At 39.4% G+C, this 11,288-nt stretch overlaps 1 protein-coding gene across 1 annotated transcript in view; it reads left to right on the top strand.

Moving 5' to 3' along the window:
* Positions 1–213: 213 nt before the first annotated feature.
* Positions 214–11,288, top strand: part of LCA5 (LCA5, lebercilin) — a 15,851-nt gene continuing 4,776 nt past the window's right edge. The window contains exons 1-5 of the mRNA XM_018570346.1: positions 214–234; positions 2,148–2,512; positions 4,124–4,653; positions 5,267–5,404; positions 8,312–8,408. Coding sequence (XP_018425848.1) covers positions 2,167–2,512; positions 4,124–4,653; positions 5,267–5,404; positions 8,312–8,408 — 1,111 coding nt within the window. The 5' untranslated portion in view covers positions 214–234; positions 2,148–2,166. The remainder of the gene's footprint in view (positions 235–2,147; positions 2,513–4,123; positions 4,654–5,266; positions 5,405–8,311; positions 8,409–11,288) is intronic.

Genomic DNA, 11,288 nt, shown 5'->3' with positions numbered 1-11,288 from the left:
TCCTTTCTCCGGTGGGTTGTCTGGTGCAGATCACGTGACGTAACGAGGCCTCTCCGGCGATGTGGTTGCGATGGCTATAGGCACCTCCTCTTCCCTGTTACCGTGGAGCTGCGTCTAAATAGAGGACTGGGAGCTGCCTGCGACATTGTAACCAGAATACAGGAGGGTCCGGGGGCTGCCGGAGAACGTCAGATACCGACTGAAGGGATCAACTGCAGACCGGAGAGCAACATGGTAGGACTGGGCTGCGGCCCACCTGAGGATGTGACAGTTGTCAGCCAGTGATGACAGGGGGTGGGGGGAGTCTGTCATTCATCTCGTCTTACTATATACTGTATAAGCAGGTATCAGTGCGAGACCCTTGTATGGTGCTGGCTATGTTTTTCCATACATTAGAATTGACCTTATAGATTTTCCTGTTTATATGTATATCTTCTGAAGCTTGTTATCTGTCCACAGGTTCCATAGTTTCCAGTATTGATCCAGATTATTCTTAGGATTTCTATCCCTCCATAGTTTCCAGTATTGATCCAGATTATTTTTAGGATTTCTATCCCTCCATAGTTTCCAGTATTGATCCAGATTATTCTTAGGATTTCTATCACTCCATAGTTTCCAGTATTGATCCAGATTATTCTTAAACTGGCCATGCACTTTACAACCATCGCAAGACTTTCGTTGTGCGATGGTTGTAAGCTAATTAAAAGCTTGTACGATCTGCCCATCTTGGACAGGCAGATCGTACTTGCGATCATCGCAAGCCCGCCCCGCTGAGGGGAGGGCTTTCTGATGAGTGCAACGCTGAGCGGGCAGTGTGCGCTTGCGTACACTGGCCCTTTCAGCACTTGTCTCCCGAGAATGCCACTAACCCGCCGACAATGGTACGATTCTCGGCGGGTTTTCAAGCCTGCTCGAGAGACAAAAGACGTGCGACCGCACAGTAGAAACGGTCGCACGCCTTCCATACACCTGCCAATTATCATAAGATCGCGGGATTTCCCCGCGATTACCGTACGATAATCGGCAGGTGTATGGGCACCTTTTAGGATTTCTATCTCTCTAGTTTCCAGGATTGATCCAGACTATTCTTAGGATTTCTATCTCTCCATAGTTTCCAGTAGGGATGTCCCGATACCACTTTTTCAGGACCAAGTACAAGTACTTCCCCTCATGTACTTGTCGATACCAATTACTGATACTATTTCTTAAAGGGACAGGTGACTTTAAATGACTTTACAACTACATGTTATGTACTATGGATCATGATTCTATCCCTCCTATAGTTTCCGTGATTGATCCAGATTATTCTTAGGATTTCTATCCCTCTATAGTTTCCAGGATGGATGCAGACTATTCTTAGGATTTCTATCCCTCTATAGTTTCCAGGATGGATCCAGACTATTCTTAGGATTTCTATCTCTATAGTTTCCAGGATAGATCCAGACTATTCTTAGGATTTCTATCCCTCTATACTTTCCAGGATAGATCCAGATTATTCTTAGGATTTCTATCCCTCTATAGTTTCCAGGATTGATCCAGATTATTCTTAGGATTTCTATCCCTCTATACTTTCCAGGATAGATCCAGATTATTCTTAGGATTTCTATCCCTCTATAGTTTCCAGGATTGATCCAGACTATTCTTAGGATTTCTATCCCTCTATAGTTTCCAGGATTGATCCAGACTATTCTTAGGATTTCTACCTCTATAGTTTCCAGGATAGATCCAGATTATTCTTAGGATTTCTACCTCTATAGTTTCCAGGATAGATCCAGACTATTCTTAGGATTGTTATCTCTCCATAGTTTCCTGGATTAATAGAACACCGGCATCAAGTCTCCCATCAGCTGCTGCATGTGGCCTTTGATGACAAAATGAAGGTTCCTTGCACAACTGTACAGCAAAATACTGGTATTACCACCCCAGGCAGTGGTAACATCATTCTCCTTTGCAACAAGCATGGGAGATATGCCAGTGCTCTTGGGAGGCAAGCAGGAGCATTAACATTTTTAATGGAGGATTGTTAAAGGTTTGACCACAAGAGTAAAAGAATACATCTCCATGTCAGGTTTTGGATCGCAAACTTTAGGTTGGAGGACACTTGTTTTCAGCGTATAATAACAGATATATATTTTTTTTTATTGCAGAAATGAGTAGGCCACTGTCATGAACAGCAGGAGTCCATACTCTCAGTATGATGAAAGTGACAGACAGACAAGAAAAAGTCCTTCATCGGCTCTGGAATCTACCAGCTCCAAAACTGACACTAAGAAGAAAAATAAACCAAGCAAGATGAAGGGTGATCAGGATATGGCTAGGGAAGAATGGGGAACTACCAGGAGTACCCGGGATAGAAGTCCTGGCACTGACAAGAATAGTGACTCTTATTATTCTGATGAATATGAAAACACAACCTATGGGTCGGAAGGATCCCCAACACCCAGCTCCATATCTCCCCGTGCAAAAAAAGCAGACTATAAAGTAAGATCTATTATACCGGTACAGACCCGTGGTAAGTGTATTCGTATTTTTCTGAATATTATGCATTCATTTATGTGTCACTTTTTGGTACATTTATGTATTTATAATGCTAGTTAAAGTTAAATTGCTAGTTTCTAGCATAAATCTATTCTCAATTTTTGCTAGCAATAATCTTATGGTGTATGAGTTGAGCAACAACCGAGAATGCATTCTGGGATGCAGATAAATCAGTTTTCGCTCTAGAAATGTGTTTCAGCTAGATAGAATAGAGTAGCCAGGTGGTGAAAATAAAGGGGCATGTAACTGAGAAATAGAAGACATGCAAAAATGTTCATGAAATCTATATTAGAAATAAAAAAAATCTATTTTTATATAAAATAAGTATATTTTAATGCACACAAACACAATATCATTTCTGCGTTTTTCATTAACTGTAAAGACAAGACTGTCAAGTTCATATGTACAAATTTATCTAGATTAAAAACCACATATGTTTGTGAAATGGCAAAAAAAACACAAAATCGTAAAGTGGTGATGCATTAAAAACCACTTTAGAGTTAAACCTTAATGGTGAACTGCAGTTATTTTTTTTACCTTTTGATTTGGGGTTGTCATCACTCACTAGTCTTAGGTGAGAAACAATAACTGACCCCTGGATAATACTAGGTTATTGGCTGACACCATAAATCATTACCCTAATTCTAACCATCCTATCCTAGACACCACTTACCACATACATTACAATCTCCTTTAGATGTACCAACAACTATGTAATGCAAGGGTCTACCTAATTGGATATACATTGATTGGATAGAGCAATGGAAGACCAGTCAGTGCTAGGTGGTCTCAAAACTAGGAGTGTGCACAGTTTCACACCGTTATGTCCAAAATAGGACATACTGGGGGCAATTTATCAAAACAGGAGCAGACAAAATCTGGAGCAGATTTGCGCTGCAGCCAATCAACTTCTATCTTTCATTTTCAAATCTTACCTGAGCACACTGAAGAGAGATGCTGATTGGTTTCCATAAGTAACTGCTCCAGATTCTGTGACAGAGGAATGCGGAAGTGATGTAATATACATAACTTCCTGCATTCGGGGTCTGGAGAGGAGATCAAAGGGAGATTGTCTATCAATCTCCCTTTGATCTCCTGTCAAAGAGCAGCCATGCCGGTCCTGGCTGCACCGGGCACAGCAAGTCTCGGGACCGGCAGTGACAGCAGCTGCTAATACAAGTGATTGGGCGTCTCTAGAGTTACTTGTTTGGCTCCGCCGTCCTCTCGTCACAGAGGAGAGGACGAGCGGATTTTTCAAGGTGTGTGTGTTTTAAAGCAGAACTCCAGGTACATTTTTGTTTAACCCTTGCAGTGGGGCTACCCCTGCACTGCAAGGGTTAAGTGCTTGCTTTGGTGTAGGTAGGAAAATTAGAAAGTTATACTCCTTTTTAAGGTGTGCTTAAAATTGCCCATAAATACATTTTAATATCTTAATATTCTAAGTATAATATTGTAATATATTCTCTTAAAAGAACTACGTGCTCTTTTTTTTTAATATCCTTTGTTGGCAATGGTTCCAAACAAGAACATTAGCAGAGACAGTTTGGTATTTGACTTTCAAATTCACTTTTCTTCTTGCATCCAGGTATTAAGAGAATTAACTCCAAGTTTCCATCAAGTAAACGGGGACCTAGGTGGGGATTTCGCTCCCAGAGTTTGAACAAGGAGTCCTCTCCAAAGGACATTGATATGGTTACCAAAAGAGTTCTTTCTGCTCGACTTTTGAAAATAAATGAACTAAGAAATGAAGTTGTAGAACTTCAAATGAAACTTGAAGAATATCAAAAAGAAAATAAGACTCTAAAAACACTGCATTTCAGGCAAGAAAAAGCCTTGAATAAATTTGAAGATACAGAAAATGAGATCTCACAGCTGTTATCGAGACATAATAACGAGGTTCGGATTTTGAGGGAGCGTCTGCGCAAATCCCAGGAAAGGGAACGGAATATAGAGAAGAAACTAAAGGAAACGGAAGATGAGCTCTACAGGACAAATGTTGCCTTAAAAAAGTTAAAGCAGCTTTCAGAAAATAGACATCTTCCAGAACGGGACGAGCTCACTAGAAAAGTAGAAATGATGGAAAGCAGACTGGACGAACGAGAAAGGCGAGTAAAGGTATTAACTTTTTTTTTTTCCTCCATCATGCATAGTTTAATATTTTGGGTTTGAGATTGCTACTCTTGTCCTATATTATAATACATTTTAGTGTACATCAGAAAATGAATAGAATCTTTATAAAATATGTTGGCATGTAAACATGTCACACTGCACAAACCGGTACCAAGGTTGCTTAAGGTCTCCCATGTGTTTGGTCTGAATTGCAAGTGTCAACATCTCAGTTTAAAGTAAACCCGTGGTTTTCAGTTCTGTACTGAATCATCATCAGATTTATATTAGAGGCACCCATACTCCATACGATAGTAGTTTGTTCTCGTTCAGTTCCGCAGGCTAAACCTGTGCAGGCTCCACAAGGATCATGCTGATCCTTACTTCAGTACTGTATAACCTGCATATCCAGAAAGTTATGCAGTGATATCAGTTTTGCGTATCTTTTCTGGGTCAGTGACTCAAAAAATATGGAAGCCATTACTTTAGCATGGCATCTAGGCAACTAATATTTAAGAAGGACCTTATCGATGAATGCCTCTATTTCTCTCATGTATGTTCTCTTCAATCTCATAGTGATTATCATCATAACTGATTTTGATGCACGTTTGGTATCTTCTAGGAGCTGGAGAAGAATATTGAACTAACTCAGAGCAGCTTCCAGAGACAGTTGCTGTCTGAAAAAAAGAAAGCCCATGATGTACAAGAAGAAAACAAATTATTACAGGAAGAGCTCCAGCGTTTGATTCAGAAGTTAAAGGTGGTTGTCCGGTTGTGGGGGTTTTTTTGGTCTTAATATTCTCAGAGTAATGGGCCTTGTTGACTTTTCACCACAAATAGCATTTAGCAGCATGGCCACCTATTTGCACATGCTTTTGTCTACCCTGTGCTATTTGACAAACTGAAAATGGGATTTGCTTTTTTTTTTTTTACCATTAGTTTTGGTTTGTTTCATAAAGCCCGTTGAGTATGTCCTATCGCTGCCCCACCCCATCTAAAAAGTGGCATTGTGTATTGTCAGAGTTACCATTAGCCTTTTGGTTGCTTCCAGCAGTAGGAGCTTAGTAAAGGTCTCATACTTCATACTTATTTGATTTCATAGGGTAATCCTGAGAAGGGCACCAGGCCCAGGTTGCTGGACGACAAATATACTGAATTAACCAAAACTGCCATGTAAATGCTGCTTATATAGTTCTAATGCCAATAGTTATATAAATACTGCACATCTCTGTTAAACAAATAGATAGTCCTAAACTTCAGTATTTTGTAAGATATTGCAGAGTGGTACAAGTCACCCAAAAGGTGCCCAGAATGCATGTAAAACGCATCAATGAATTAGAACTTAATTTCCCATTTCACTCACATTGAACGCACACGTCAAACACCCTCAAATTCCCTCTTCTCTCTTGTCAAACCCTGAATTGAACTGAAATGAACTTCATTTGATGGAAGGCCAATAATCTTATGACACTGGCGAGAGTTGTAGAGTCAAACAATTCCTCCACTTAGGTACTCTTTCTGATTATCCCAGATAGTGTTTCCTCATGTGTATAGCAAAAAATAATTTTTGAAATAATGTGTTCTTACACATGAAACTATGTATTTGCTATACGTATTATCAAATTGACATTAATGACAAAAGTCCTGTCCCCCTCAAGTGCTAATGTAAGGACTTACCTTAACCCTTTCCCTGCCAAGGACGTATGGCATACTGAGGAACAAACACTGTTCCCGGCTGGCCAAGGACGTATGCCGTACGGACCTGGCATTTACAGTTCTGCTATAAGCTCATGGCTCTGTGGCAGCGGGGATCCGAAGAAAAACCCCCGGCGGGGGGGGGACAAAGGAGCAAACGGGGGCTGGCCGCAATTCAGGATGGCAGAGCGGCAAGTATACCGGAGTCGCTGTCATCCTGTCGGATGACCGGCTCTGTGTAGCGTGGCCGAACTGGGAATTGATAAATATCATTGATATTTATCGATCCCGCTGTGCAGAGCAAACACCGGAGCGATCGTCTGATCAATCCGGTGTTTGTAAATAACTGGGGACACATAGTACTATGTTTCCCCAGTTATGAATGAACAGGCTGTGCTTTACATCACTTCCTGTTCATTCATAAATGTATGAATGGGGAGTAGCACTCAGTAAAGAGGCTCCTCCCCATTCATAAACATGATAGTAAAATATTTTTACTGTCATCAGTTTGTGAATGAATGAGAAGCCTCTGTACTGAGTGCTTCCCATTCATTGAGTGCTGGGGCTGCAGAAATAGAAATTGAGGACTCTGTCCTCAATTTCTTTTTCTATTTCAAAAGGGAAATATTGGGGGTCTGTTTAGACCCCAGATATTTCACCATAGCCCCACAACAGTAAAAAAAAAAAATACAATTAAATAAATGTAAAAAAAATTAATAAAAAAAAAACACAACCCCTCCCTCCCCCACACACATAACATACACCATATTGTGGTGTACGCCATGCACTGCAGTGCGTTGTTAGAATGCATCGCAGTGCATGATTTTTTTTATCTTTTAAAAAAAACATGAATTTAACTGTGGCAGTGCATGGCAAAGCTTTGTGATACCTTGTGTTGCAATTAAATATACGCCTGTTTCATTTTTAAGACATGTCGCTTATTTACAGTTTTGCGTACCTTCATTTTTTTGCCTTTTCGCAAAAAGGCGCAATTTCAAATTTGCTAATTTTTGTTATTAATTAACTCAATACAGTTTCATCTTTTAGATATTGTCAGAAAATATTTTTTTTTGTGCACCAATACTGATTATAGTGCTTTATCGATTTGAATTGGGTATTTTTATCGGTTTAATATTAATTTGAGAAACATTTGCACAATTATCGCATGGCCTACAAATTTAGTATCACCAGCTTTTTATTCTACCGGGCCTGCGCTTTCAGAAAATATATGGTTTGGGGGGTCTTTTACAAACGCTAGCAACACAGCAGTTGAAAATCAAATCAATGGGAAAAATTGCAAAAAATGGCGTGCGTCAGCTGAGTTGCAAAATGTTCCGGAGGGCTTGGCAGCGAAAGGGTTAAATGCCTCATTATCCAATCTTCTTCTTTCCTGTAGTTTTTAGCTGTGCCTCCAGCCCTGGTGTGGGTCTCTGATCCAGCGCTGACTCCTCTGTCCTCCTCTTCTCTCCAGTCCCATGGAGTCTGTGTGGGTGCACGCTGCTCCATAGACTTACCTTGTGTCTCTCTTCGTCTCCCGGCCGAACATCTGAACTGCGCATGCGCCTGCCCCAAGATCCTTTGCGGCCAACATAGACATTTTCAGATGTTCGGACAGGAGCGCGAGACAGAGACATAGGTAAGTATTAACCCTGCTTGCCAGCAGTAGATATATGCAAAAACATGCAAGGGTTTAATAACCCTTTAAATCAGGTTATGAAAGTCAGATTGACCATGAAACAGACTTTAAAAATACTACACAGACAAAATAAGATGCCATGGTCTTCCATTTATTTTTTTCAAATAAATGTTATAGTTTTACTGTTAATTGAATTTACAGTAAAACTGTAAATTGAAACTAAGCTACCTTTTTATATATTGTTTATAAGAGGCTCTCTGATTGCTGCAGTCATTGATAGTAATGAGCCTATGTGCTTATGTAAGAATTATTTCTATTACAATCTCTTTTACGCAGGAGAAAGAAAGGGAACTTGATGTAAAAAATATATATGCTTATCGTTTCTCCAAGCCTTCACCAAAAAAAGAGACTGAGATAACTCCTAGGAAGAAAGGTAAGCATGATGATTTAGAAGCATAAAGTACTTGTGATGGCAATGATGATCAGGCCCTTGCTCTACTTCCCAAGGTAGTGACTTGGTAAATAGCTTCCCTACCTAGAACTTCTGTGTAGCATATGAGTTGGGAAAATGGGCTTTTGTCAGGATGTGGTCATAAAGTGTTTTTTGCTTTCTGACTATATGCCCTGATCCCTAGGAAATGTTAAGGATAACTCTAAAAAAATGATTCAAAAGTTGTTCATCTTGCCAAATATAACTTACAAATTTTGTTTCTCAATATAAACATGTGTGAAAATCACAGGCGCTAAAACACAGTAACTGCTCCTGAAAATGGTCTTCCAAAAGTATATACAGGGGGGCAGCTCCTCACAGTCAAGGGAAACCGAAAATCAGATGAGGACAGAGCAAAAGGAGCGCCTCCATAGTGTAAAATGGATTTATTAGGGAAAAAACACACAGCTGAAAAGGTACTTACAAACCAGCTTGTATAAACAAGCAGAAAGCGATATAATCTTAGGAGATCATCAAGATGAATATATGAAAATGGTGTGAGGGAAAGGAAGCGCTGGTACTAAGCCGAAGCCATCTGCACGCTGACCTTCCTTCAGGTGACGCGTTTCTGAGGACAAAGGTTCTGATGAAAGAGGTTTGCCCTCAGAAACGCGTCAAACTGAAGGAGGGTCAGTGTGCAGATGGCTTCGGCTTAGTACCAGCACTTCCTTTCCCTCACCCCATTTTGTGCATTCATCTTGATGGTCTAAAATTTTATCGCTTTCTGCTTGTTTATACAAGCTGATTTGTAAGTACCTTTTCAGCTGTGTGTTTTATCCGTAATAAATCCATTTTACATTATGGAGGGGCTCCTTTTGCTTTGTCCTCACAATATCTGAACCTAGGAGGGGTTCCAATACACAAATTATCAGACCTCCCAAAGCATATACTCCTCCCAAGTTGCTTGCTGGGTCATGAAGACAGTTGTATAAAGCACAGAAGGAAAGCAAACATAGGAACCTGTTATTCTTCATTAAGTACAGCGCTAGCCGTCCTTCAGATGTGAATATAAGAACTCAGACGTTGAGATCAGGATTTAACAAGTGCTATTAAAAAAATTAATAATTAATAAAACATTCAGTGAAGGGGTGTATCTCAAAATATTCAATGTGAATCAGTTGTGTGAACAAATAAAGTTCATAAATTATCAAAACAGACAATGTATAAATTTATCTAATAAAATGTGATAGGCTGTGAATATATGTATCATGTGTAAGTGATTCTTGTTAATAAATAGTGAAATGGACAAACAATGTGTACCACTTAAATAAAATAAAACAAAATTAAACTTTTCTCGATGTATTTGTGAATAGTCCAAATCTTTTGTAGTTTTTTTATATAGTCTTTAGAAATCCATAAATGTAAGACACTTCGACAGTGAAAATTCAGTGCAATAATGTGTCCAACAAAAATCCAAAAAACGAGGAAAAAATAGTGAAGAAAAAATGAAGACAAAAATAAAGAACAAAATGTAGAAAAAATGCAGCGAAAATCCCCTCAAGGGAATGCACTCACCAGATCCGAAGATGTTAAACACGTTTGTTTCATCAAGGTAAGTCTGCAGCTCCGTCTTTAATTTCCACGCTCGATCAGGCTTCAGGGAAGGAAAGGTCTCCCGTTTTACCCGTGATGTTTAAACGGAATATCCTCGTATTTTAGTGGTCCCTCCGGTGGGATATCCAATCTGCTTGTCTTTCTGCAGGGAGGAGGCGAGCAGGCTCCCTGTGATCTAGTGTGACCTTACTAATCACACTAGATCACATTGTTTGTCCATTTGACTATTTATTAACAAGAATCACTTACACATGATACATATATTCACAGCCTATCACATTTTATTAGATAAATTTATACATTGTCTGTTTTGATAATTTATGAACTTTATTTGTTCACACAACTGATTCACATTGAATATTTTGAGATACACCCCTTCACTGAATGTTTTATTAATTATACATTTTTTTAATAGCACTTGTTAAATCCTGATCTCAACGTCTGAGTTCTTATATTCACATCTGAAGGACGGCTAGCGCTGTACGTTTTGAAATAACACATCCTAATAGGGGCTGAGTGCCTTTTGTTCAGCAGCTTCCCTTACCCTTCCAGAACAATTTAATACATTTTTAATTTTCTATTTTTATCCATTTTATCTACTTTTATACATATTTGATTATTTTTTCCATTAGCGCAAGTTCTTTGCAATTACTATTCTTCATTAAGACCTACTGAATTCTGTCCCTTTTTTATTGTTTAATTTGTGTTATGTGCAGGTGATTTACTTTTCCAAGAATTTGTCAGAGAACTTAATGCCTGGAAGATACGCGTGAGCCTCCTGCGTACCCCTCCTGAACCTGGCAATTGTGAATTCCTGCAGCAGTACTATACTGTACATATCAGTGGGCATACTGCTAGCATACGTTGTGGTGTTCTGCTTGTTCACATGTACCCTTATACCAGTGAAACTTCATATGCTGAATCCTAAACTTACAGGGTCTATTCACAAAAGGGTGAAGGGTTTGGAGAAGACAGGAGAAGTGAATAATCTAGGACAACATAGCTGAACTGGAAAAACTCTGCAATTCAGCTCACTTTCCAGTTCAGCTATGTTGTCCTAGATTGTTCACTTCTCCTGCCTTCTCCAACCCTTCAGGGTTGTGAAGAACCCTGTTAGTTGGGGGTTAATATTAGAGTAACTGTTTTTGTGTTGCACTTTTTTCTTTTCCTAATAAAATCAGTCAGGCTATTTGTGAGACCCTTTAAATAGGTAATAGACTGCCCAACACTGCTGTAAGCTGCTGCTTTTTTTTTTTTTTTTTTTTTTTT

The sequence above is a fragment of the Nanorana parkeri genome, unplaced genomic scaffold (assembly GCF_000935625.1).
Source record: "Nanorana parkeri isolate BGI_ZX_2015 unplaced genomic scaffold, ASM93562v1 scaffold1511, whole genome shotgun sequence".
Taxonomy (NCBI): domain Eukaryota; kingdom Metazoa; phylum Chordata; class Amphibia; order Anura; family Dicroglossidae; genus Nanorana; species Nanorana parkeri.
Note: the sequence above shows the minus strand (reverse complement) of the source record. Positions and strands in the feature narration are given on the sequence as shown.